Source organism: Protopterus annectens, chromosome 8.part0 (genome assembly GCF_019279795.1).
Source record: "Protopterus annectens isolate FY-2018-M chromosome 8.part0, PAN1.0, whole genome shotgun sequence".
In the NCBI taxonomy this organism is placed as follows: domain Eukaryota; kingdom Metazoa; phylum Chordata; order Ceratodontiformes; family Protopteridae; genus Protopterus; species Protopterus annectens.
Window position 1 is genome coordinate 1,418,295,957 of NC_056741.1, and position 27,471 is coordinate 1,418,323,427.

General features: G+C 36.0%; 1 protein-coding gene across 5 annotated transcripts in view; it reads right to left on the reverse strand.

Moving 5' to 3' along the window:
- The window catches only part of FEZ1 (fasciculation and elongation protein zeta 1), a 248,569-nt gene that overhangs the window by 121,285 nt on the left and 99,813 nt on the right, over positions 1-27,471 (reverse strand). For 4 of the 5 annotated variants that reach the window (XM_044081022.1, XM_044081020.1, XM_044081024.1 and 1 more), the window contains 3 exons: positions 27,049-27,154; positions 17,160-17,246; positions 13,596-13,758 (listed from right to left, as the gene is read on the reverse strand). In XM_044081022.1, coding sequence (XP_043936957.1) covers positions 13,596-13,758; positions 17,160-17,246; positions 27,049-27,154 — 356 coding nt within the window. The remainder of the gene's footprint in view (positions 1-13,595; positions 13,759-17,159; positions 17,247-27,048; positions 27,155-27,471) is intronic. The other variant, XM_044081023.1, reaches the window with a different exon arrangement.

Here is a 27,471-nt window from a genome sequence, read left to right on the forward strand (position 1 = left end):
TGTAGGAAGCCCCAGCTGAGGCAATGTAGGAAGTTGTGATGGAGGTGATACAGCTTAATGTCAAGTAGGTGGTGATAGTAGCAGTGGACCAGCAGCTCTAGTGAAAGCTGAACAGAATTCAGGCATTCCAGAAGTGGGTCATGGATTTGGTTCTCTTGAAGGCCTCAGCCATCAGGTAACAGAGAGTAGCTAGACCCACAACACTGGCCCATGAGATAATGTGTAGCTTTCCCTCTGTGTCAAACTGGTAAGCCCTTTGCAAACAGGCTCCTACCTTAACCCCTACCATATGCCACCCCCTTCCACTGTGCTATGTCCCATGTCTTCTAAATGCTCCAAACTTGTCCATCACCATCTGTGCAACTTTTTGTAGGCACTCACACTGTTTGTATGTATTGTTTGATGTCTGTGTGTTCCCTCCCCACACTCTCCTCCCCATCTCCATACTTAGATTTCCTTCTGCTTGCCTGCCATACTCCTCATCCATTCATTTTTAAGTAAAAAGGAGCTTTATCCTAAAAAAGTTACCTGTCCTATGACCTTCTGCCTTTTGATCAGTTCTATATGTCCTTCTTATTTTATTTCTCCACCTTGCCTCTTACCTACTGTCTTGTATGTCTTTTTCCACCTCTTCGTGATGGTGATCTGGGTGGTCACTTGTGTGCTACCCTCCCCAAACATGGAAGATGCACTTTTATTATCTTTTCCATGGAATTCCCACTGCTATGACTCTAACCACACTAAAATGTTACAGCACAATACACATCAGATTTCCAAGCTGAGCACATAATTTGCTGTAATGAACTGGGCACTCTACGTGGTCCACTCACCCATAACTCCTCCTTCCAAGCACTAGATGTTGATCAACTCTGATATGCAGACCACTTGCTGTTGAGGTCAGCCTTGTTATGTGATTACTGTACTGTTGAGCATGATACAAGCAAACGCTGCTCAGCATAGCACCCTTCCCCACATATGGCCATGCCAAGCTGGACCAAGCTGCACTGATCAGCCATGATACACAATGAATCCCAGTTTGTGTTATTTAATGGTCTGGAACAAACTGATAACAGGAAGACATTTTCTGTGCAAAGAACTGATGCATTCAAACGTTATTAGAAGAAAGAGGAAAGTACAACATATTTTTCAGGACTTGGAGTATTGTTGAATAAGACATATAGGTCAAAATGATAAAAAGATATAAAGGTTTTGCAGAATTTAAAAATTTGAGATCCATACGGCAATACATCTAGAAAGATCAGTTATGATTACAGGAAATAAGGGTGTTATGAGATATAAAGGTAAGCCCATAATGAATGTCATATTGCAAAAATTTGTGACAAAAAAGAGTGAGTGAGTTTCTGGAAGAAACGGCCTTTATTACTAGCAATGTAAACTTAAATGCCCATGTTGTCAAAGGGAAGATCACATGTAAATTGACTGCACTATAAAAAAGACTCTATTAATATTTAAGTAGCAAAATGTGACCAAAAAGAAAGAGATAAAGTAGAGGGAAAGGCAATTATGGGTAAAGAAGAAAAGGATAATAGTAGAAAACAAAAAATATGGAGAAGTCACAGTAGAAATGAATGGTAGGTGTCAGCCTTTAGAAAAAGGAGAACTCAGGCCTGGAGCTGACAAAGGTAATGAAGTACAGAAGGATCAAGAATAAACAATGGCAATTAGACAAAAAGGGAAGAAAAAGGAAAAAGAAGAGGGTGAAATCAAGGCAGATATTGGGGAGGATGAAGCTGTCTGGTAATCTTATTAATACTACACAAAATTAAAAAGAAGGCAATGTGTGTTGACAGGATATTAGATATAGACAAAAAAGACTGATGGGGATTTTGTAATTTGCTGATGCAGACTGTTCGGCGGTTGTGCTTGTGTTGAAATAAGGCCATAACAGTGGTGGACTGCGGAGCTACAAACAATAATAAATTTTGTCAAGGGTGGCCACATCAGATACCAGTATCTATAAGCCTATCAGTCTTATCAGCATTATAGGCCTATTGGCCTATCAGTCTTATTAGCATTATCTTTAATATTATGGAATGTATTATTGCTGAATTATATTAACAGTGGCATAGGTGACTTCCAAACCTTGAACCCCAGTTAGTTTGCACTTGGTAGAGTCAAGGCATGCCTATTCAACCCGGTCAATTTCTTAACTAGATTACAAAAACTTTAGATGAGGCTCAGCCTGTCTATCCATACTACATGATTCTACCTTGCTAAAGTCTTTGACACTATTCCCCATATGGGCATCATATGCAAACTATTATGTTGTCTGCTGGATAGCTAATTGGCTTATGGCCCATTTTCACATAGCCCAAGTCAAGGGTGTATTCTCTAGTCATAGAAACAATATTAATGCTGTCCCACAGCATACAGTCCTGGGTCCCTTCCTGTTTAGCATTTACTTCTCAAAAGTGAAATCAGGCATCCCATGTCTATGAGCAACCAAATTCATAGGTGACTAGAAATTGGGTGTCGTCTACTCATCCCATGATACTGAAATTCTCCTGCAAGACATACATCCCTTCTTCTTTTCATATCAATGACATTCCTCTTAAAGAAGACCCTATTATTAGACACATTGGTACCTACATTGACAGGGAGTCCACTTTTGTCCACTATGTCTCAGTTGTCAGAAAGTATTTCTGCCTTACATATCTTAACTATTACGGCATTTCTTCTATGTTCAAAAATGTCCATGGCCAGTTTTATTGGTCTGTCATCACTGGTTTAAACCACTTAAGCTACACTGACAAGCAGCTATTTAAACTATACTGAAAGGGAAAAATGACAATCTGCAAAATATTGCACACAAAATGTGGAATATCCTGAAGGTCAACAAATGCAGGTAGCTCATTTTTAAAACCACTATACAGCTTGGAGTGGGATTTTGCCCTTTCCTCACTGTAGTTGCAAGACTTGCAAGACTTTTATTTTCTAAAACAATAGATTTTCCCTTGAAGAAAAAGGTTTGATTTGGACTTTAAGTATCAACACATATGTAAGTACGTATTTACATATATTTCATGCTACAACATTTTTCATGGTGAAGAATATAAATGGTTAGGTTTTACCTTTTTACTGTATTTACAGTGAAAAACAATATATTTAATTTAACTAAACTTATATGTGTATTTCTACATTTTAAACTCATATTTCCTGTAAGACAATGTCATTAAATTATAAGCAATAGAACTGGTAATTTTAAGACTACATAAGTTAAGAATTTTATTGTACTTGCTTAACTTTGCTTAGTATGTCCGTTGCTGGATTAAGTGAATGTCAGCTCTAAGTAATATGTTAATTAAAAGTATTAAAGTGCTGGTGATTTTGTTTTCTTTGTTCCTGTGTAACACATTCCTTTCATAGGTCATTTATAAAGTAAGTAACACTTAAAGAAATTTTAAGAACAAAAGAATGTTCCAGTTGTGTCAAAATGCTGGATTCTTGCTTGCCTTGCTTCCCGCCTTAAGCTGTTCTGAACAAAATCTAAATTGAAGTTCATCACTGATGACTGTAAAAACAGAAAGGGACTTACTTTTTCTTTCTTTTTTCAAGTATATATGTGAGAAATCTACTCAAAATAACATTGGTAAAACAAAAGCTATAGTAATGGTTTATATTGAACTGTTGCTGACATATAATTTGCTTATTTTCGGCTGAATGTTAATAGCTTATGTTCTAGTCTTATTAACTCTAATTAATATTAATTAACAATATTAATGGGAAGAAGTAAAGTTAGAGGTTTGTTACTGATTAGAATAGTTTAAAAGAATTAAGAAGAATGAAAACTTACAGAGGAAATTAGCAACTGCTGAGTGAGTTGATGTCATATGCTGTAATCAAATTCTAATGTCAGGATGTGAAGCTTAGCAAAGAGCAGCAGTTCACAGGGGCTAAAACACACATTTAAATTAAACAAGCAGGAAATATTTTATATAGTCAAGATTGCTTGCAATACCAGAATTAATAAGAAGGGTAACATCTTATAACTAATATGGAAATGCACAAGGAATGAAATATCTAATATGTAAGATTAATAAAACAGCAGTATCAGTAAGTTAAGAACTATATATGCACACTATAATCTCTAGTATAGATTCCTGCATGTAGTTGTTTTATTGGCTGGATGGATTATTAATCAGGAGTCTATGTCATACCACCAAAGGATCCCTTCAGTGAATGGCTATTTATCAAGACAACAGCATCAAACAGTCCATTCAGTGAATGTTTATATTGCTGAATGTTACCACATAGAATTACATTAGTTGACCATGTTAATATACTATCAGCGATGTTGGCCAACTAATGCAATTTGATGTGGCAATGTTCAGAAATGTAAACATTCACTGAATGGACTGTTCAATGCTGTCATCATGATGAATACCAGTTCACTAAAGGAATCATTCAATGGTATGACATAGACCCATTAATCAGCTTATCTTGTTTTTGGTGCATTTATAAATTCTGTACAAGTGAGTGACACTTGATTTCAACAAAGTCAGGTTCTTTTATTGAATAATCACACTTTTATAAGCTGTTTAAAGTACACTGCTGCATCTGTATCGTTAAGTTTTGTTTATGGTAACATTTCACTCTGGACATTCCTTTACTGTGCTTGTACAATAGGAGGACAGGGATTACTCATCTAGTGGCAGTATGTGTTTACCTGGTGCATCTGAGTTAGGAAGCACACAGAAAGGCTCTAAGTGTAGTTGTTGTACTGGCAAGAGGGCTGAGCAAGGTTTGAACAACAAAGACATTAGATAATACTGAAGTCATTAAAAACAAAATAATGACAAAATATAAAACAGCTTTAATGCATGAAGTGGAGATAGATTTAGAAAAAAAAGTTCACACTTATATGATGACTTTGAAAAATCTACATAGATTAGCTAATAGAAGTAATGATGTTAAGCAAAAAGGCACACGTCAATAATATCCTAAATCCTCATCCTAATAAGCTAACTTCAGACATAGAGAAATGCTTAATATTTTAATAAATTCCATGACGATCTTAACAAAAATACAAATAATAATCCTGTTGATTACAAAATTGGCAAGTATTTAAAACAATTTTGCTAATAGACTTAATTACCAACAAATATCTATGTTGAAAAAGCATATTACCCTAATAGAAGTTAAAGAAGCTTTTAAAAATGAAACATGGTAAAGTTCCAGTATCGAATTGTATAGTCTTCTTCCTTTAAATATTTTAAAATTACTTTGTGACATTTTTAGGATAATTCAGAGTGACAAAATAATTCCTCTCTCAAGACAATTTTCTATAATCTCACCTATACTTAAACAAGGAAAGGATACTAAGCTTCCTCATATAGACCTATTTTGTTATTAAATGTAGACTATAAAATATTTACTTCCATTTTTCTATATATAGTAGATAAATTAATCTATGAGAATCAAACAAGATTTATAGTCAATAGAGTAATGTATGATAATATAAAAAGGGTAGTAACTAGCTTAGATTTAGCAAAAGGAGTGAAGAAAAAATAGCCCTAATTAGTTTAAATATAAGAGAGCTTTAGATTCTGTAAATTGGAACTACTTGTTTAAAACTTTAGAAGTCTTTACATTTACAGAACAATTTATCAGATTATTAAAAAACTGTATAGAGACTCCAAAGCATATGGTAAAACTGGACCTTATATTTTTCAAGGATTCACTTTAAGCAAAGGCACAAAGCAAGGTGTCCCTTTTCCCCACTACTATATGCTTTAGTTATTAACCCCTTAGCTAATCGTATAAAAAGCAATGAAAAAACTATGAATTCTCAATTAACAAGAGTTGGCAATCTAAAATACAGCTTTTTTGCAGCTTATATTTTACTAACTATAGGAGATTTAAATTATTCAATCAAAGAGATAGATGAGAAAATTGAAAAGTTTCAAGAAGTATTGTGGCTGAAATTTAATAATAATAAAACTGAAACTTTAGTGTTAAATCAATTACTAGATAGTAAGTTTAAAGATAAATATAAATATAATTGGGAAGGAAAAGAATTAAAATATTTAGGAATAGAAAACTACCAAGATGTGACTAACATTATTAATAATAATTGTGAAAAAAATGACTGAAGAAGTAAGTATAGGTGAGCACTTATTAAAATTTTTGTATTACCCAAGATTATATATATTTGGATTCAATGTATTTAATACCTGACAAAAAAACACTTAAAGGAAATGGAAAAAATGTTATCTTCATTCTTATGTCCTATATGCAGAATCTTATTCTATTACTGCCAATTTTATCTCTAGTATACTCTGGATAGACTCAACCTACAATAGTCAATGGAAAAAAGTCAAAGTTAAAGTGAACTTTCAGACCGCACAACAGTGCAACTGAACAAAATTGTGGTACTTCAAACTCAATGTGCATGCAACATATACTGATAATATTAATACAGCAATAACATACATACTAATGCTAAATCCAACAATAACAGTAAGATATTTATGCAGTGCTCTAACAAGTACAATGACATGCACCAATGCTATTCCACTTGCATGTCTTCTTCAGTACCCAAAATATTGCACTGATAATATATTGCACAGCTCAGAATCAGACTGATTTCAAATTGCATGGAATGTTAACTTGACATATTGCACAGAATGTTAAGTTGGAATCATTAATATTGCAAATAAGGTATAACACTGTGCTTTCATAGAGTTCTTGCAAATGTCTGTGAATTATTTCAGCATTGTAACTCCAGACCTTGATGACCAGCATGGTGTATGTTATTACTGGAGTTCAGAAGTCTCATGGCCTGTGGAAAAATCTTCTGTTAAATCTGGTGGTTTTGCAACACAAGCTACAGTATCTCCTGCCCGAAGACAAACATGAGAACAAACCATGAGCCGGGTGCGTGCAGGCTTTGACTATATTCATGGCTCTGCTGAGGCACCGAGCAGAGTACAAGTCCAGGATAAATGGGAGTGTGAACCTGATAATTATCTCTGCCACTTTCACCCTCCTTCTGGAGAGATTTGTGATCTGAAACCATGCAGTTTCCATACCACACCGAGAGATTACTAGACAGGATGCTTTCAATGGTACCCCTGTAGAAGGTTGTGAGAACTAAAGGTGGTAGTTTTGCTCTCTTCAACCTTCGTAGAAAATGTAGATGCTGTTGGGCCTTCTTGACAATGTGATTAGTGTTTAATGACCAAGACAAGTCTTCAGCAATATGCACCCCCAGGAACTTGGTGCTTTTCACCCTTTCCACTGTTTCTCCTTTAATTGTGAATAAAGAATGAGCCTTGTGTCTCTTCCTGATGTCTACTATTATCTCCTTTGTTTTATTTACATTGAAAGCCAGGTTGTTGTTGTCACACCAGCCAATCAGTTGGTTCACCTCCTCTCTGTAGGCTTTTCTCATTGCCATTCCTGATGAGACCCACCACTGTAGTATCATCTGCAAACGATGAGACCCACCACTGTAGTATCATCTGCAAACGATGAGACCCACCACTGTAGTATCATCTGCAAACTTAATAATATGATGTGATGTAGTCATGTGTCATCTTGGTGAACAGCATGGGCCTCAGGACACATCCTTGAGGTACTCCAGTGTTCAGTGTGATGCTTATTGAGGTGTTGTTGCCTTTGCATACCTTTTGTGGTCTGTCAATAAGAAAGTCCAGAATCCAATTGCATAAAGGAGTGCTAACACACAGATGGACCAGTTTCTCAATCAGATGTTGGGGGATGACCATGGTGAAGGCTGAGCTGAAGTCAATAAATAACATGTGGACATAGCAGTTTTTGTTCTTCAGGTGTGCCAAGGATAAGTGAAGTGCCAGTGAGATGGCATTTGCCATAGAGCGAATGGCTCTACAAGCAAATTGCAGTGGGTCCAATGTTGCAGGAAGACTTGATGTTAAGTAGCCTTTAACGAATCTCTCAAAGCACTTCATTACAGTGAAGGTGAGATCTACTGAGTGGTAGTCATTCAGGCTTGAGGGTGGAGACTTTTTGGGCAGTCGTATAATGGTTGTATTCTTGAAGCACTTGAGTACTGTGGCTTGATGTAGAGAGATGTTGAATATGTTGGTGAGAAAAGCAGTTAATTGGTCAGCACAGTCCCTGAGCATCTGCCCCAGAATATTTGTCAGGACCAGCTGCCTTTTTTGGGTTTACCCATTGCAGAACCCTTTGAACATCCACTGGGTGAAGACAAAGCACTTCATCTTCTTGGTTGCTGGGCAGTTTCATTGCCATTGTATTGTTTCCCTTCTCAAACCTGCTGGTAGGTGTTGGGCTCACTGAGAAAGTTCATGTTATCATCACATTGAGAAGGTAAGGGTCTGTAGTCTGATATAAATTGTATACCTTGCCACAGATGCCTGGAGTCTCTCAGATCCGAGAAGTTACCCTGAATTTTCTGTGCATAGGCCCGTTTAGCCTCTCATATTCCTCTACTTAGTTTCACTGTGGTTTCCCTAAGGGCATCTTTGTCTTTAGACTTAAAGGCAGCATTGCGTGCCTTCATGAGTTCATACACTCCACTTGTGAGCCAGGGTTTCTGATTCGCTCTTGTGATGATGCTCTTGTTGACTGTCATATCAGCCAAACACTTTGCTATATAAGCCATCACAGGCTCTGTGTACGCATCTAGGTTAATTTTCAGATCCATAGTAGCTGCCTCTTTGAATATATTCCAGAATGTGCTTTCGAAGCAATCCTGGAGTGGTGAGACTGCTCCCTATGGCCATACCCTTATTTGTTTCCTGGATTCCAGTCTGTGCTTTCGAAGCAGTGCTGGAGTGCTCAGACTACTACCTCTGGCCATGCCCTTATTTGTTTCCTGGATTCCAGTCCGTACTTTGAAAGCAGTGCTGGAGTGCTGAGACTGCTCCCTCTGGCCTTATTTGTTTCCTAGATGGCTTTCCTCTGATTAACCATTCAGGAACAGATTATACTAAATTCTATATTATATTCTTATACATTTATCAAATATGATAAAGTATAAATATGTAACAATCCTTTCATCTGAATAATAACATTCATATTAGAAGGAACATTATTTCAGTCTTTAGACTCTGCATATATGAAATCAATTCTTAAAACATTAAGGAATATGTTTTTAAAACCCCATTAATATCAAAAGTGGAAATGTTTGTTCTTTCCCATTCCACACATGTCTAGATTTAAGGAAATGCAGAACAATGTTAAAATTAGTTTACTAAAAAGGAATGGATTAGTATTATGGTCTGATTGCTTTGAAAAAGGAAAAGCTAAGTTGCCAGAATATTTAATGAAAGATTATAAATTGGGTGAATCTGTTCACCAGTTAATAGTATCCATCAGTAAGAAATGAAATGGATTTGTAGATAATACAAGTGAAGAAGAACAGAACTCAATTAACCCATTATATGAATATATAAATGCTATCATTGAAGGTAAACTGACCTATAAATGAAGCTTGTCCAAGTTACATAAGTTAATTCTAAATAATAATAATAACAATTTTGATGCAAAATTCTGGAACTTTTTAGATAGTAGTGGATTGAGTGACTCAATAGATGGTAAGAATAAAACTTTGTTACTTAAATTAGTTAGTCGAACTTCAAGTTTATACTGGAAAGTTTTTATGTAGAAATATATATAAATAAAATATTTGTTACTCCCTATAAAATCTCTGCGTTTAGTAAAATGGCTTCTTCAGTTTGCTGGAGATGTAGTAAAGTTGTAAAAGTTGATTGGGCACACGTTTATAGACTGTGAAAAAATAAATGTATGTTGGGAACAAATAAGTATGTTTTACGGGTTTATGTCTGATAATTGTTCTTTGACTAGATTAATAATACTAATGAATGTTTAATTTCCTTTATTTGTAAAAGCCAAACAATAAAAAATCTTCTGGAGTTTACTGGCAGTAGCAAAAAAAGTTATTACGAAAATCTGGAAATTGAACTCAGTTCCTACATTCAATAATTTGAAAATTTAACAGCAATACTATGTAAAACTGAAAAAGAAATTATCAGAATAAGATCCATAAATCAATACTTTTAGTGGATGGGATAGCTTGAAATGTTGATTTTAAAATATCAAGACTCTTAATGTGTTAATTGTATAAGATTACCTTGATGATTCAATGTGTTCGTAACATTGTACAACAGCATGTGATGTTGAATTTCTTCCTTTCTGTATATATTGAAATATGTTAAATTAAATTTTCTTAAAAATGGGAAAAGTGAAAGAAAAGAAAGACAACAGAATGGTTTACCTGCTGCAGTAAGGAAGAGTAGGATAATTTTATCATTCAAGAAAGACTAAAGAAATGTGCTGATGAATTAAGATGCATCTACTTATGATAGGCACATGAATGATTTGGTTTCCAGTCTGACTTTGGCTTCATGTTTATATACATGTATATTTACTAATGTTCTACCTGCTTATCCCCAAAACCACCATAACAACATTTCTGGACTTGAAAGCCCTATCATTCTTCTCTCCTCATATAATAACTTTACTATTTTAGATCAGATAATTACACCAAGATGGGTTAGAACAGTGGTAACATTCTATCAGTTTTTGGTTGCATGATGGTATAGTCGCAACTGAAATATTTATTTACTTTGCATTCCTTGACTGGGCTAATATACATCCAGATGGACCAATTTCAGATATTGTGTGGGTGCTGAGTACATGTTATATAAAGTTAAGATATGTAATATATAAAAAGACAAGCTCCCATAATACATAACCCATAGGATTCAAAAATAATGGTCTATAAATTATCTGCAGAATATAAAGTTCAATGTACAGGAAAAATATAATTCAAAGTAGATGAAACAAGGTTTTGTGAAGTCCTGGTGTACTGGGTTGAACAGGAGCATGCACAAGGGAAAATGTAAAGTAAAAACTCACACACCTATTTTATATATATATATATATATATATATATATATATATATATATATATATATATATATATATATGGTCTATATCACTTCATTGAAATCTGAGTTTAGCGAATCCCTCTTCGTCAAACCTAATTGAATGAAAGCTCACTTCAACGAACGATCATTTCAGCAAACTTTCACACAGGGAAAGAACGAATTGGCCATCAGTGGGAATATGCCCTTTTCCCCACTGTAGTGCAGTCTCGCAGTTGGTATATTTAGTCAGGGGAGGTGCTTAACTGTGTTTAAGATTTTGTATTTTTTTTTTTTGTACGGTTGGTAGCTGACCGAGTAGTTTCTTTCCCTGTGTGAAAGTTCACTGAAACAATCGTTCGTTGAAGTGATCTTTCACTCAACTGGGTTCGATGAATAGGGATTCACTAAATTGAGATTTTGCTGAAGTAATATAGACCCATATATTATTTATATATATATATATATATATATATATATATATATATATATGGTTCCCCTTTATAACATCGATTTACCATAATATCATCTTACTTAACAGCGAGACAACAACATCTAAACTTTAAAAGAGCAAACTTCCAGAATGGCAAATTTCACCTCTGGGAAACTAACCACTTAGCCACTACTGACAACCTTTGCTTTTTTCTACACTGTAGTGCGATGTTGGAGTTGAAATGTTTAAGTAGGGGGGTGTGGGGCAAAGTCCCCCACTTCAATGAGTACAATTTTTTTTTTCCAGTGGTGGCCAAGTGGTTAGTTTCCCAGAGGCGAAATAAGTAGAACTATATATATATATATATATATATATATATATATATATATATATATATATATATATAAATATAATATATAAATATATATAGATAGATATAGATATATACACATAGACGTAAAAGGCATCATTTCATTTGTAGATCGTCATAATAGTAACTGAAAGTCAGGGAATACCATGTTATTGTTGAGTCGTTATAGTCACAGCATCTAAATTGTGTTAGTTGCTATCAGATCAATTATGGCACTTCTCAGGGAAGGAGGGAAGGAAACCTAGATATTACGTCTAGTTACTATGAAGGCATGATTTGCTCTGTGATTCATCTGAGACCTTCTGCATACTGCATTATTCCTATCATGTGATTGTAGGTGGTGCTAAGTGAAAGTGGCATTTAACTGTTGGTTTATTTGTTAAAGGATGGTTAATGTGATGCACCTGTAGATTTGGTTGTCAGTTTGTTTAGCATATGATTTGCATACTTTTGAAAGCATCTGCTACAAGGTCAAGTCTGAATTCTAGCTGGACTAATAAAATCCCTTTCCCAATGGCATCCTCACCTCCAGGAGAGATGAAAGAGAAGATTTTCTTGGGCAAAAACAGCAGTGTGTTCTTTACTGACTTTGCTACATATGGAGCTAGATGGAGAGATTTGTATGAAGAGATAAGCCAAGCTTTCTGAGGAGGGTTGTTGTTTCAAATATATGTGTGAACACTGAGGGTAAGTAATGGTCTATTTTTGGAGGCTCGATTTTAGGTGATTTCTACCTCCAAAAATCTATGTTTTATATTTATTAGGGTTGATTAGCAGACACTTATTTTAAATTATACTGGGAATTTTGCCATCAAGTAAGAGTCCCTTGGGCTTGAGTCATCCTCCTGGCCTGAGGTATATCTTCTTCCTATGCTCTTCCTATCTGTGTACAAAGGCACACTTGCAGAGCATGTGCATCCCCCACCATGTCTGTCTCCACCAGTTGAAAGTGCCAGGCTGTAGGTATAAATAACATTGTGCACTTAGCTTACCTAGCTTCTTCTAGGTGAAAGTGTTATAACAAACTCCTCCCCTAATTTAAAAAGAGCTATAACAAACTCCTCCCCTAATTTAAAAAGAGCTATAACAAACTCCTCCCCTAATTTAAAAAAGAGCTATAACAAACTCCTCCCCTAATTTAAAAAGAGCTATAACAAACTCCTCCCCTAATTTAAAAAGAGCTATAACAAACTCCTCCCCTAATTTAAAAAGAGCTATAACAAACTCCTCCCCTAATTTAAAAAGAGCTATAACAAACTCCTCCCCTAATTTAAAAAGAGCTAGCCTTCAGATCTTCATTTTCTTTTTCACCATTCCTTTCCGTTCCAAGTTCATTCCTGAACCAGGGTCACTAGCTACTCTATGTGGTATCCTTCATTTGAATCACTGGCCAGCACCCATACTCATTTCTTGGTTATCTGAAAAATACACCACAAGCTATGGAATAGGATCTCAATGGTAATTGTTTTATTAGAAAAGTCACTGTGTCCAAAATATCACTTTAAATAAAGAAGCGATAATAGAGGCATGGCATACACTGTCAAAGGAAGGGGTGCAACATGAGCCAATAATAGGATTTAAGAATGCACAAAAATAAGCATTTGTGAATTTTGAAAGTCAAAAAGTAATGACAGCAAACCTCTGGGGAAAAAGGGTAAACTTGCAGGCTCATACAGACAGAATTAGTGGACCATTCATCATTTTCTACTGACTGCTTCAGTACATATCTATGTTTCATGCATAAAGACATACTGACTATGCCAGCTTCTATTCACATGTCTTCACGGAAATGCATTGCATGGGAACTGCTTTTTTATTATTTTGTAGTTTCTCATGCAGTGTTATCACTGACTTTTGTCATACAGCATTTTCTCACCTTCATCAGAATAGTTATTGTTGATTCCCATCGTCAGCTCTTTCATATCCTGCAGTATAATGATGTCAGACTGTGAGGAACTATCTCTTACTTCCTCTTCCTCCACATCTTCCTCTTCATAATCAGGTGGATTCTGCATCATTGCCTCAATTTGTTCAATCACCTACAATAAAAAAAAATTATTATAAAAATACTAGAATAAGAAAGAGAGAGAAAATATTTAATACTGCAATTACTGTGATGAGAAAAGCATGCCCAGATGTGAAGTCTTCCAAAAATACTTAATCACTGGCAAAACTTATGAAAGTCCATTACAACCTCTGTTTGTTAATAACTACATTCTTCTTAAATTACCTTAATCCTCACTCACTTCAGACATACCACACCCATCACCAGCATATATAAGATTACTAGTTACTCATACTTTACCTAGGAACTTGATAATGTGTCACAGGCCTACACAGCTGGTCAAGATCCTTTCTACTGGAAACTTCCAGTGGTTATAGTGACAGACTTGGGGATTTTGTGTTTCAGTTTCTGTCTCTAGAGACTGCCAATATTTAAGTGTGTGTTTTCCTTGGCAAGATATTCAGCCACTTTATGCACTAGCCATTAAGGACATAATACCGTGTAGGAAAATAACTGCTTCTAAGATATACACACCTGTGTTTGCTACCATACTCCTTAGTGAGATAATAACTTCATTTATAGACTGACTTCATGTACTTAAGTTTCTGTGGTCAGCTTTTAACAAATGAGTTTACATCAATATATGTATTTTTATGCTGTCATGTCACCTCACACCACAAAGAAAATTCAGGATAATCATGCAATAATAATATATTTCTGTTAAAGGTGTAGTTATACAGTCAGTCTTCAAAACAAGAAGACTTTTCATGAAGTCTGGAGACATTTTCAACAATGCCAGTTACCTTCACAGATTGAAGCATTATTAAGAAATGGATGAAACTTTATTTTAAAATGTCCATGTTTTTTATTATTATTATTACAAAAGTAGGGCAAGTTGTCCATAAGTGCACAGAATATGACTCTAACATTTCACTCACAAACATGAAACCTTAAAAAGGGATCACCATTGGTGTCAAGCACTAACATCAAAATGTCTGTTATAAAAGCTAGGTACAACAGAAAATGAAGGGCAATGTATTTCATAAAAATTTCACAATTTCTGCTAAAATTTAGGAAGAAATTAAGAGCCATTTAATAATTTTTTGTAGGACACTTTTCAGGGATCCAGAAAAAAATAGCCTTGGAGGTTAGAGCTGTTGCGAAAAGGACTAGTTCCATGATGTGGAAAATTATGATTCAGAGACATGTTAGCCACAATGAACAAAGACTTCAATAGCAACAAATCAACACTTTCCTGTGGTAGTCAACACTAACAGTGCATGCATCACATTGGCTCAGTCATCCCCCCCATTCACTCTCAGACACACACACACACACACACACACACACACACACACACACACACACACACACACACACACACACACACACACACACACACACACACACACACCCTAACACTGCTTGCCTGTTAAAATCCCCAGCACTAACCTCTAACATGAATAGGTGAACATAATCTTTGGCCATGTTCATAAAACTGAATAACAATGCAACTTAAGCAGCCAAGCAATTCTCTGAATTACTTGGCTGCATAAATACATTACTGCAAGCATTTCTGGGGGGAGAGCAAAGGGCATTTGTAGCAGGCTGCAGAGACAGCTCTTCATGCAGAATTGTAGTAGGGCTGTCTCTACATCGAAAATTGTTACTGCAAGGTGTACACAAGGCTTACACTTCCTGGTTACCTTTCTGAATTCATCCTGTGTCTCAAGTATGAAACAAATAAAGAATAAATAGATATAGTACGTTATTCCAATACTCCACATATAAATATGATAACTGAGGTTAGGGCTCACAATTTATGCCAGTAACTTCAATTCAAATTTATGCTCGTCAGCAATAAGAATGCTGCATCCTTGCTCTAGGAATCATTACTTTAAGGAGTTTATTTGTTAGAAAGTGGCAAGAGGTTTAATAAATGAAATAGTAAACAAACACCTGGCAATCTCATCTTAAAGGTATCTAGAGTAAAATGTTGCACCATATTATTTTAAGCCACAGCCTCCTGGATATGATATAATCAAGGAAAAGAGATGCAAGCCATCTCATCCTACAACTTTGACTTCAGCTGAGATATATTTGTTAGGTCGGTCGGTTGGTTGGTTGTTTTCTTGTTTGATTCCGTTTAAGCTACTTTTGTTGACTTTTTAGTTAATAATCAGGAACTTGTTTTAGAGTTTACATTTATTTATCATGTGCATGTTTTCAGCTGCTTACAATCAGTTTGCAATTCATATTGCAGTATTTTCATAAAGAAATTCATGTTATTTTTATTTATATTTGTTTACTGGAGTGGTGCACTGATAAATATTAACCAAATTCAGGCTCATTTTGATTCGCTGACTTTACAGATTTAATGCTTTGTTTATTATTAGTGCAAAATATTTAACAATAAGGGCAGAATATTTTAGACATCTTATTGCAAGTTTTACTTATTTAATTATACAATTAAATACATATTAAAATGTGTCAGTTTTCAGTTTAGTCTAAGTTATAACTGCCTGAAGCACTTGGTTTGCAATTCATATTTTGTGGTTTCCAGACTACTTGATTAAACATTGTTTTAGATGTATAAACTTTTCAGATTTAATTTCTATGGAAGACTGACTGCTGTTGCCAGAGAGTTGATCAGTACTTAAAATGTCAAACCTAAAAGATCGCTGGTATTCTACCATGGTGACTAGACTCACAGTATGAACAGAAATTCATTGATTTTAAAAACTGGATTTGTTTATTGTGTCTAGTGGCATGCCCCCTTCAAAAAACAATGCTTTCTTGGTTTTGTTTTGTTTTTATGTGTGTTTTGCATGCACAGAGAATTAATTCTTGTTGCATGCATAGTAGCATGTCGACATGCATAATGTCGATCAGTTTGGGTCCACATTATGCATGTCAACAAACGCTGTATTCGATGGATTTACAACAGCAACCATATTTTTGAGGATCCCATTGCAGTTCCCCATCTCCAGGAATACATATTTTTAACTTAGGAAACTAAAATCTAATTTATGAGGACAAATACCAATGGTATGGTATGGTACATTATGGTACGGTACAGTATGGCAAGGTATGATATGATCTAGTATGATATGGCACTGCATTGTATGGTATCGTACAATATGGTATAGTATGGTATGGCACAGTATGGAATGGTATGGCATGATATGGTATATTATGTTATGGTATGGTATGGTACAGTACGGCACAGTATGGTATGGTACAGTATGGTATAGTACAGTATGGTATGTTACAGTATGGCATGGTATGATATGATATGGTACCGCATGTTATGCTATGGTATAGTATGTTATGATATGGTGTTGTGTGGTACGATACGGTACGGTATGATATGGTATGGTAGGAGAAGTGGTTCAGGGATTTTTCCATTTTGTCAGACAGATGAGCAGTTGCTACCTGATCAGCAGTGAGCAGTGGTTCCTCAGTACAGCCTGACATGTTCTCATTCTTCTTATTCAGCTCTGCCTCTTCACTGGCCTGTATCTGACAGAAATAAAATGCACGTCTTAAATATGACAGAGCAATATGAATCCAGCACACAAAAATCATCAAAGGACATTGACAACTGTCTGACTTACTTGTACAAATGCAGAAGTGCAGAAAGCCACATATCTATAAAGTGCTCCTCAGTCAGTCATTTGTGCAATGTCTGTATAAGTGGACTCCTTCATCTCCCATGTAGTCCTAGAGTAACTGATACTTCATGGAGCCGCATCCTTTCATATACTTTATAGCCTAACCTTTTAAGTTAGTGTTCCCTTTTCTGTCATAATTCTTCAACCTATGTTCTATGAAGGACAACTAATCCTTTTACAGAGGTCCTTTTTCCTCACCACCACCTTAAAGCAGTATTCTATCCCCACACGGTCTTAAGTATGTGGAAAAACAAAGATATAACACTCCAGACAGCCAACCAGCCAGCCAGCCATTTATTTTCTAAACCCAAACTTATCTGTTCTAGCAACAGATGCTAGTTCATTCTGTGGAATTTTCTGGCAAACTGGAATATATAATCCCTCTAATATATCACCGGCCTGTCCTGCAACCTCCTCTGTAACAACCAAATTAGTTATATGTGCTGGCAGAAGTACATGGAGGGAGAATGTTCACTAGATGCCCATAATAAAAAAAATCAGATAGCCCATGCATGTCTTATGTGTCTCTTAATCCTTACCACAAATGGATATGACAGACTGTCTGATACCAGTTACGGTGTACTCCAGATCTCAGCCCCAAGCTGCTGATGTGGAGCATGCATGTTCTGTATAGCCTGATGTGCTGTGAGCTAGTTGCAAAGGCTCCAATAGCAGATCAGTAAACAAACTATAAGAACTGATGCAAAAGAAATATATAATGCCATCATCACAAAACCAATGCTGTTAGTACACCCTAATCTACTAGGGAGTGTCATATTTCAGTTACAAAAATGTTTATATAAAATCTGTCACTCTACTAGCAGTATTTCAGCGAGTGCAGAAATTTTGGTAGTACATACCAACTATACTTCAAAAAGGAGGTACACAGGGTCAAACATTCTTATATATAACATATTTGCAGAGGACTTTGAACCCATCACCCCACCTCACCTTAATATACGATTTCATAGTCCAGGTCACTGATAAGAGGAATGTACCAGTCTTCAAGCTGGACTGTGAATAACACGCATAACAACAGCACTTACATTCACTTAAATGAAGTCTGTCATCTGCTATCATGTGAATCATGATTAACAAAACTTAAATTATGAAACGGGGCATTTCTATTAAAAATGATGTATCATCTAATCATACACTTTTGAATACTTCACAACTTCCTGAATAAAAGATCAACTGATATAATAATGCTGCCAATCACATGTATTCTGTTCTGCGGTGTCACGTCAAACACAAATTATATACAAGTTGATACTATCAGACTTAAGCAACAAATCTCCATTAAACTGAGTGTAACACCATACACCAGTTCAACGCCCCAATTAAGACACACACACACACACACACACACACACACACACACACACACACACACACACACACACACACACACACATGCTCAACTTAAAGATACCAACTCTCAGACCCCACAATGGTAAGAAAAGTCCAAAACCCTACCACTGTACTGCAGTCTCCATATCACAGTAAAGAAACTGTTTGATAAAGTAATGATTTGATTAATTGTGTGAATCAGTGCTTCACCCAATGATTTAACATAACGAAGGGTTCCCATATATTCATATATATGTGCAGATAGAGAGAGGGCTACAGATATATCTTTATGTCTGTAGATTCCGTATACTACTTTGTGATAGACACATAGTTTATCAGTAATATCATAATAGAACAAGTGCATACTTTGTCTCAGAATGGTTGCTTCTGATTATATAGAAAAAAGAATTGTGACTTTTTTAACTGTGGCCTGTAGGCATCAACATACTAAATATTCACATTGCCTGATGTTCCATGCTGTAATAGCAGTTAGTTACACTTCAAACTTCAAATACAGTACTGAAATAAAGTTTAAGGTTTTGGATGGGTAGATGATATTAAAGTTGTACTTTAATATGTAGCTCTAATGTTATGTGTTGAGCTCTATAATTAAATGTGTGGTAGTCTGTTTAACTGCTGAACAGAGCTCTGTTTCAAGTCAACAGTGCCATCTTTAAATTCAAGGAGTTACAGATGGTTAATTTAGGTTTTGCATTGTTAAGCTACTTGTATTTCTATTGGTGGACCAGATACTGTGACATTCAAGTTCACATCACTTGAATATACAGTTTTTCATGCATATGTTATATTCAGCATTATCCTTTGTAGGCATAGCACTCAAATAATAAATATTTGGTTTTTTTTTTGGCTTTAGGACTTGAATGTAGGAATTCTCTGATGACATTCCACATGAAACAAATTGTTATTGTTCTGAGCAATAAAAATAACAAAATCCTCTGCCAAATGGATGTCAATATTTTGCATGGAAAAGTGTGGGACAGATAGCTCTGAAACAAAAGTCAAAGCATCGTGATTGAGATGGTCCTGTGTGTTTAAATGCTGATACCTGTTGGAGCAGGTGCTGCTAAGCAGAACACTATATCATGCTTCCAAAATGTTGCACTTTGCAAGTCAGGGAACTAATTATGAACAGGTTTAATATCTGTAAGTGTAGCAACTGCACAGGTAGTGTTGCTGCATGACTGCAGAACACTATGGCCATGTTCACATTACCTTCCTGTTTATTGAGTACTTTATGACCCCATAATAGTGTATAGTTATGGTCACAACTCTCAGTGCAAGAATTCTGGACAAAGGTAAAAATAATGGGGGGACAAAGGACCAGCAATAGGGACAATTTTTAAAAAAGTGTTCTTATAGACTTAGAAAGTTGATAGAATAACAGGTTTTGTATTAACATGCATTTTCTGAAGGGTGCAAAGTTTGAATCTCAGTTGTCTTTCATAATTTAATGATTTTGGTCCTCAATGATTACTGGAAATCCACACATTTTATAAGGGACAGACCAAAAATATGAGACAAAAATCTGAAATTTCTATGAAAATCTAGACAGTTGAAAGGTAAGGAACTTCTAGTACAAAATGTGTATAATGCATGTATTCAGTGAGCCAGTCCTTTAAATACTGTTTTATTTTGACATAAACTTGTCCATTTGTTAGAGCAGAACACAGTAAGGTAGTAAGGTAAGCATTCTACCCCCCTTAGCTTGCTTTTCATACAGTGTAAACCTTGCATGCCCAAACACTACTCAGCATGTCACAATATTATATTACTGGTGTGTCATAATTCTTCATTCATGACACTTGTTAAACACATAAAGCACCACAGCTGCCTTCACTGGGTTAAACACATAAAGCCCCTCAACTGCCTTAGGAAACAATGGAAAACTTTGAGATGGTCAAATGACTTATTACAAATTTGCATGACATACAAGCATAGGTTATAGATACCATATTCAAATTATTGCATGTTCCAAGCTCATAAATGACTTATTACATCAAAATTTGGATTATACTACTAGGAAAAGGGGAAAAATATAATCTGAAAATTTGCATTCATTTAGCCACCAGCATTCTAAATCTGGCAGTTACAAGAATCTGTTTCATATTAACAAAATCCTTCTGCAATTATTTCACCAAATGAGATGGATCCTGCATTAAATAAAGAAAGTTACAAAAGCAAATGTAAATGAATAATAGAATCTGGTCTATACAGTGGATATAAAAAGTTTACACACCCCTATTAAAATGCCAGGTTTTTGTGATATAAAAATCTGAGACCACAATAAATCATTTCAAAACTTTCCCTACCTTTAATGTGACCTATAACCTGTACAATTCAATTGAAAAACAAACAAATCTGTTAGCGGAAAAAATATAAAAAATAAATAATGTACAATAAGCTGGTTGCATAAGTGTGCACACCCTTAAACTAATACTTTGTTGAAGCACCTTTTGATTTAATTGCAGCATTCAGTCTTATTGGGTAGAAGTCTATCAGCATGGCACATCTTGACTTGGCAATATTTGCCCACTCTTCCTTGCAAAAGCACTCCAAATCTGTCAGATTGAGAAGGCATCTCTTGTGCACAGCCCTCTTCAGGTCACCCCACAGATTTTCTATTGGATTTAGGTCTGGGCTCTGGCTGGGCCATTCCAAAACTTTAATTTTTTTCTGGTAAAGCCATTCTTTTGTTGATTTGAATGTATGCTTGGGGTCATTATTGTGTTGAAAGGTGATATTCCTCTTCATCTTCAGCTTTCTAGCAGACGCCTGAAGGTTTTGGGCCAAAAGTGAGTGGTATTTGGAACTGTTCACAGTTCCCTCCACCTTGACTAAAGCCCCAGTTCCAGATGAAGAAAAGCAAGTGCAAAGCATGATACTGCCACCAGCATGCTTCACCCTGGGGATGGTGTTCTTTTGGTGATGCAAAGTGTTGTTTTTGAGCCAAACATACCTTTTGGAATTGTGGCCAAAAATTTCAACCTTGGTTTCATCAGACCATAACACATTTTCCTGCATGCTTTTGGGTATTGTTTTGCAAATTTTAGCCAGGCATGGATGTTTTTCTGTGTAAGAAAAGACCTCCGTCTTGCAATGCTACCCCATAGCCCAGACATATGGAGAATACAGGAGGTTATTGTCACATGTAGTACACAACCAGAACTTGCCAGAAATTCCTGCAGCTCTTCAGTGTTGCCATAATTCTCCTGGCAACCTCCCTGACCAGTTTTCATCTTGTCTTTCCATCAATTTTAGAGGGACATCCAGTTTTTTGCAACGTCACTGTTGTCCCATATTTTCTCCACTTTTTGATGACTGTCTTCACTGTGTTCCATGATGTATGCAATGCTGTGGAAATTTCTTTCTACCCTTCTCCTGACTGATAGCTTTCAACAATTGTAAGCTCTCTGCGAACCATGGCTTTTGTTGTATTAGGCAACTGAGCACGTCAGGAAAATCCTATTAAGACAGCTGAACTTTATTTGGGGTTAATCAGAGTCTCTTTAATTGATGACAGGTGTGTACCCAAGAAGACTGAATATTGTAATTAAATCAAAAGGTGCTTCAACAAAGTATTAGTTTAAGGGTGTGCACACTTATGCAACCAGTTTATTGTACATTTTTTATTTTTTATATTTTTTTCCCCTAACAGATTTGTTTGTTTTTTAGTTCAGTTGTATAGGTTATAGGTCACATTAAAGGTGTGGAAAGTTTTGAAATGATTTATTGTGGTCTCACTTTTTTATATCACAAAAACCTGGCATTTTAACAGGGGTGTGTATACTTTTTATATCCACTATATAATAACTACCGTCCCAAATGACTTGAGAAATAAAGGTCTGCTCTCACCACGGTTATCATTAAGCAGCCATGTGATCAGATTTACCTGATTCAGCAGCTCAGTAGCTGCTGCAATTAATGTCTTAATGGTGAGAAGTGGCTTGTCAGCAAAGGTTTCTGCCTGCCTTCAGCCTTCTGCAACACTGTGCAACCCACTTCCATTTAAAGTGATCAAAAACCTCCAAGTGCATGGGAGAGCACATTAGAACCCTTGGCAAGACATCTTTAAACGGCTTGAAATTTCACTTCAGCAGGATTTTGTATTGAGCAAAAATAATGGGGCATCTGGCATGCAGATGGGAGTACAGACACAGACAGATGCCAACTGTAATAATATAATCTAAATATTAATTGTGGTATAAACATACAATAGCTACTGTATGTTTTTCATCAGTAAATCTGCTTTGCATTCTATACATTTTTTAATCATTACTTACTAATTTGACACTAACTGCTCACCGACTAGAATGTTAAATCAGATTGTTTTTTTTTTGCTTGCTTGTTTTGTGTTTTTACAAGTGAGATGAATATCTACCTGAGCAATGTTTATAAGGTATGTCTGGGAATTATCCTAGGCTTATTAATAATTAAACTGCTGCTATAAAGAGAGAGCAGTTTTAGGCTCAAGTACATTTTAAATAATTAAGCTAGGATTCACAAACAGTTTGCACAATCTTCAGTACAAAACAGCAGTGATAGTTGCATTGTACAGGGTGCGGGTGATTCAAAGACACTATAATAGCATAATGCTTGAAACTGTGTTTTATATGGCACATACAAATGAATGCATAATGATGTGCAAATGAGAAATCCCATGCAAATGGTAAACCTAGATTATGTGTAACGATTCTGAGATGTACAAAATGTCGATGTTGCACATCTGCATTCACCTAGTTCGAACATCTTCATTTAGGGGGTACAGGGCCACACCCGTGTTAGGTATAATAGCAACAACAGGTCAACAGCATGTGCTCGTAGCCACTTTTGGACCCAGTGGTGGCAATGCTGTGCACTGTGGCTATCAGCAGCAATGCAGATGTTGCCAGCAGCAACTCACATACCATCAGACAGAGCAGAAATTAAGCAAATGCTTCATAGTCAACAGAGATACAGTGCAAGAGTCGAGAAGTATTTGAATTGTGTCACCAAAGAAAAGAGTCAAGAGAAATAAATGGTATGCCTGCTCCAGAGGACACAAATGTATGTAGTGACCATTTTAGGTACAGGAGCCTTCCACTGACCTATGGGAGACATGTTAAGTATATTACAAGTCATTGAATCAAGAATACCAAACTTTTTCCTTTACATCATGCTACATGTGAAGCTGCAGATTTGGTTCTGAGGAATATCAAAGGAGGGAGCCAACACCACAAATTTACAGAATTATATATCCATAGAGTTTATAATGCAGAGTCAGTGCATGGACCACAATCACCTTGACAATATCCACCACTATTGGTCACTTCCTTCTCCAGGAGGCAAACCAAGTTAGGCTGAGGATGAATTTATGGATGCCCATCCAACTGTCATGGGTTGCTTTAAGAAAATGAAGAAATCACTCTGTTGTATACGTGGTACACGATTATTTCAGAAATAGGAACATCTTTGAGGAATAAATCTGTCCCTCCAGTGTGTCTTATTTACTTGTTGATGGAGATCCAAGTGTTTAGCTTTGAGTCTTTGAGAAGCCAATTCTTTTGCGAAGGTATAGGAGATCAAGAAGGGTTGGGTCTATACCAATGAATGCCAGATTTAAATCACCATACAGGAGTCAATAAGCAGCAGACAGAGCTTCAAGCATGTTTTGGTCTAGTGATATTCTTAATTAGGACTTTTGGGGGTCTTTCAGGTTATCTCATGTGCCTGGATAGTTACATACTAAAAGGAATGTATAATTGGTCTGATCAGGGCAGATTACAGAGGTATATGATAACTACGCTTGACTTAGGTGAGATAACTTTAGTTATTATTTGGCACAGAAGGAAAGATTTCCTAGCTGGTAATCAATGAAATGGGAGCCGTCTATGAAGCTGCTGATATGTCTGCAGATTGTATCAATCTGGAATGGGTGTTCTGTACGCTGTGGAGATTTATTTAGCAAAAGTGACAATGTTCACTTTCTTGTATTTAATTGAAGCCCATTTCTAGTAAAGAACGAATTCATATGGTTTAGCCTCTGCTGTGGTAACACTGTATCAGATGCTGAGTATTATATGTAGTATCTGAGTATAGTTAGCCATATTACTGTCTGTGCTACTAATTAAGAAATCAAAAAAGTATTTGCCAAACAGAATGAGTCACAGAACCAAGCCTGATGAATGTCACTAGTCACCTTTTTGATTTCTGAAGTAACACCTGATACTTTCACTGGGGGTTCTACAATGAAGCGCTGACTTCCTGAAAGCTAACACTTCAAAAGAATAAAAAAAAAATTGCCTGAAAACCAAGATGGTGCAAAACTAATTTTTTCTTGGTTTTTTTTGCAGGGGGCAAGCTCTTCTGCACCTTCCAATGTGGAGGGCAAGCCCCACACACACACCCAACTTATATATACTACTCAAAAGAGAACTCCCTAAAGGAGAAAATCACCGGCAAAGATTTTCTGTGGAGAAAAGCATTCAGCCTTACGCCATTTGGCTTTTTTTTTTCTTTTTGCTCTACTGACACTCATGTAATTTCTACTCATGATTGTATAGGGGAACCTCCACTGTGTATGTTTGCTATCTTTCAGTTAGTTTTCTATCTGTTTTACAATGAAATGCTCTACATATAGGCTTTTAAGCTCATTTATAATTCCAACACAGGGTACAGGGTCAAAAGCTTTGTCAAGATCCTAGTACACTGCATGATTGCTTTATTATTTACAGTTTCAATTACTTTCTTGAAGAAGTTTACCAGATTAAGTAAACATGATCTCCCTTTAAAAAACTTCCAGATGGTGGTTTGGAGCAATAAGATTTATTATACTGCAGCTTATGAAATCAGATATTATATGTTCCATGTCTTTGCAAATTAGGCTTGCTAGCCTGAATGGACTGTAGTTCCCATGATATGAGGTGGGACCCCTTTAAGGAGTCGCATAAGAAAAACCTGGCTTCATGAACTTACCCTGTAGTTATGCTTAAGTCAAATCAATTTTAAGAGGGGATCAGAGAAGACATACATGAGGATGTTGAGTAAGCAACCATATGTATAGTCAGGCCTACTGAAATAGCAGTTCTTTCTAAACTACATGCTGTAAAATATCACTATGCACCACACAGGGAGAGGCTGCATATATACAGATGCTGCCCGGCATCACAATACAGGGTTAGAAAGTGAGGTTTTGCCCACTTCAGCATGTACTAGGTCACAGTGTACTTGTATGCAAATTGAACAAAATTAATGTCTGCTGATCAGTGTTGCTGTATTTGTATGTAAAGGCCTATATTTTTTTCACATTGGGTTGGGTTAATTAACACAATAATTGTGAGAGCTCTTATTACAACTGCTCAGTGAGATGAGCCTAACAATTTCCCTTACACAGATACACTGTAACACTGACTTATCCAGCCCGAAAGTGGGACAAGTCAATCAGCCTTTTCTGTTATTTGCTTGTAGAATTCATAGGTTCAGTACTATCCAGTGGCAATACAGCACTGTGTTTCCAGAACAGCTTCTCAAAGAATTCCAAAAGATGGCCATCATTTATTTTTTATGAAGTTTTGCTTCTGCTGATTGGTGTAGTCACTAGCAAACTAAAAAGTACAACAAGAGCATAGGGATTTGGTCAGGATCATAAAATCAAGTCACTGGATATTTAGATGTGACTTTCACACTACCATTCAGCAATCTCATAAACTGTTTACTTTGCCAGCAGCAGAGATTGTTTTATTTTTTCCCCTTTGTACTTCCCAAACAAATGTATATGTGTAAAGACATATGAATGGACAAATGCAACACACACACACACACACACACACACACACACACACACATGCACACACACACACGCACGCATGAGTGTGAACATACATGCTCATTCTTTTCTTTTGCTATTTATAACTCACCTACAAGTACTACTAACATTAACATATCCTGGTTTGGTACTAGAAATGATCAGCAATGATGCACAGCCCTGTCATCTTCTGAAATTATTATCAAGAAAAATCACCTCAGACAAGGGATGAACAGCTGGTTCAGAAAAGAATTTAAGACCCTGTGGTAGATGCATAGTTTCATTTTAAGCTGATATTTCCAGGAATGGCTTGTAATACCATAAAAATCTCGAAGGTGCACTGTCATCTTTACCTCTCTTTACACCTAAAGTGGATGTGGAAAATGATAGATCACTTTTAGAAGACAAGTGACCTATAATGAGATTGAAACTTTGTACAATAACATTTGTAATCACATCACTACATGTATCTTGTTACACTATTAGTAGTGCTAAATACCTCAGTGTGCAAGTCCACCACATTTCCATTCAGGACCTCCATGTGCAAATCTTTCCATTCCACTGCCATAGACGGAATGTAATTGTCGGTCAGTGCATCCCAGACTCTGCAATGAAAGATGAGTTTATTAATTCTTTCTTTGATTTGGATGCTGGAACAATGCTTAATGCTTCTGAGCAGGCTACACCCCAGTTCCATTTTTTTTTCTCAACAAAAATGAATCCTAAACAGCAAACCCAGTATCTATCTCACTGGACTCAAATCCAATATTTATATCAAAGTGTAGTGGAGGCTTAAATTCAGAGAAAGAAATATAATAAACTGTGGGGTACTTTTATGTTTCCATATTGACTAAATATATTCTGAAAACAAATTGTTAGGTTCCCCAGTAAAGTATTTCTTAAACACAGTTTAGCAAATTCT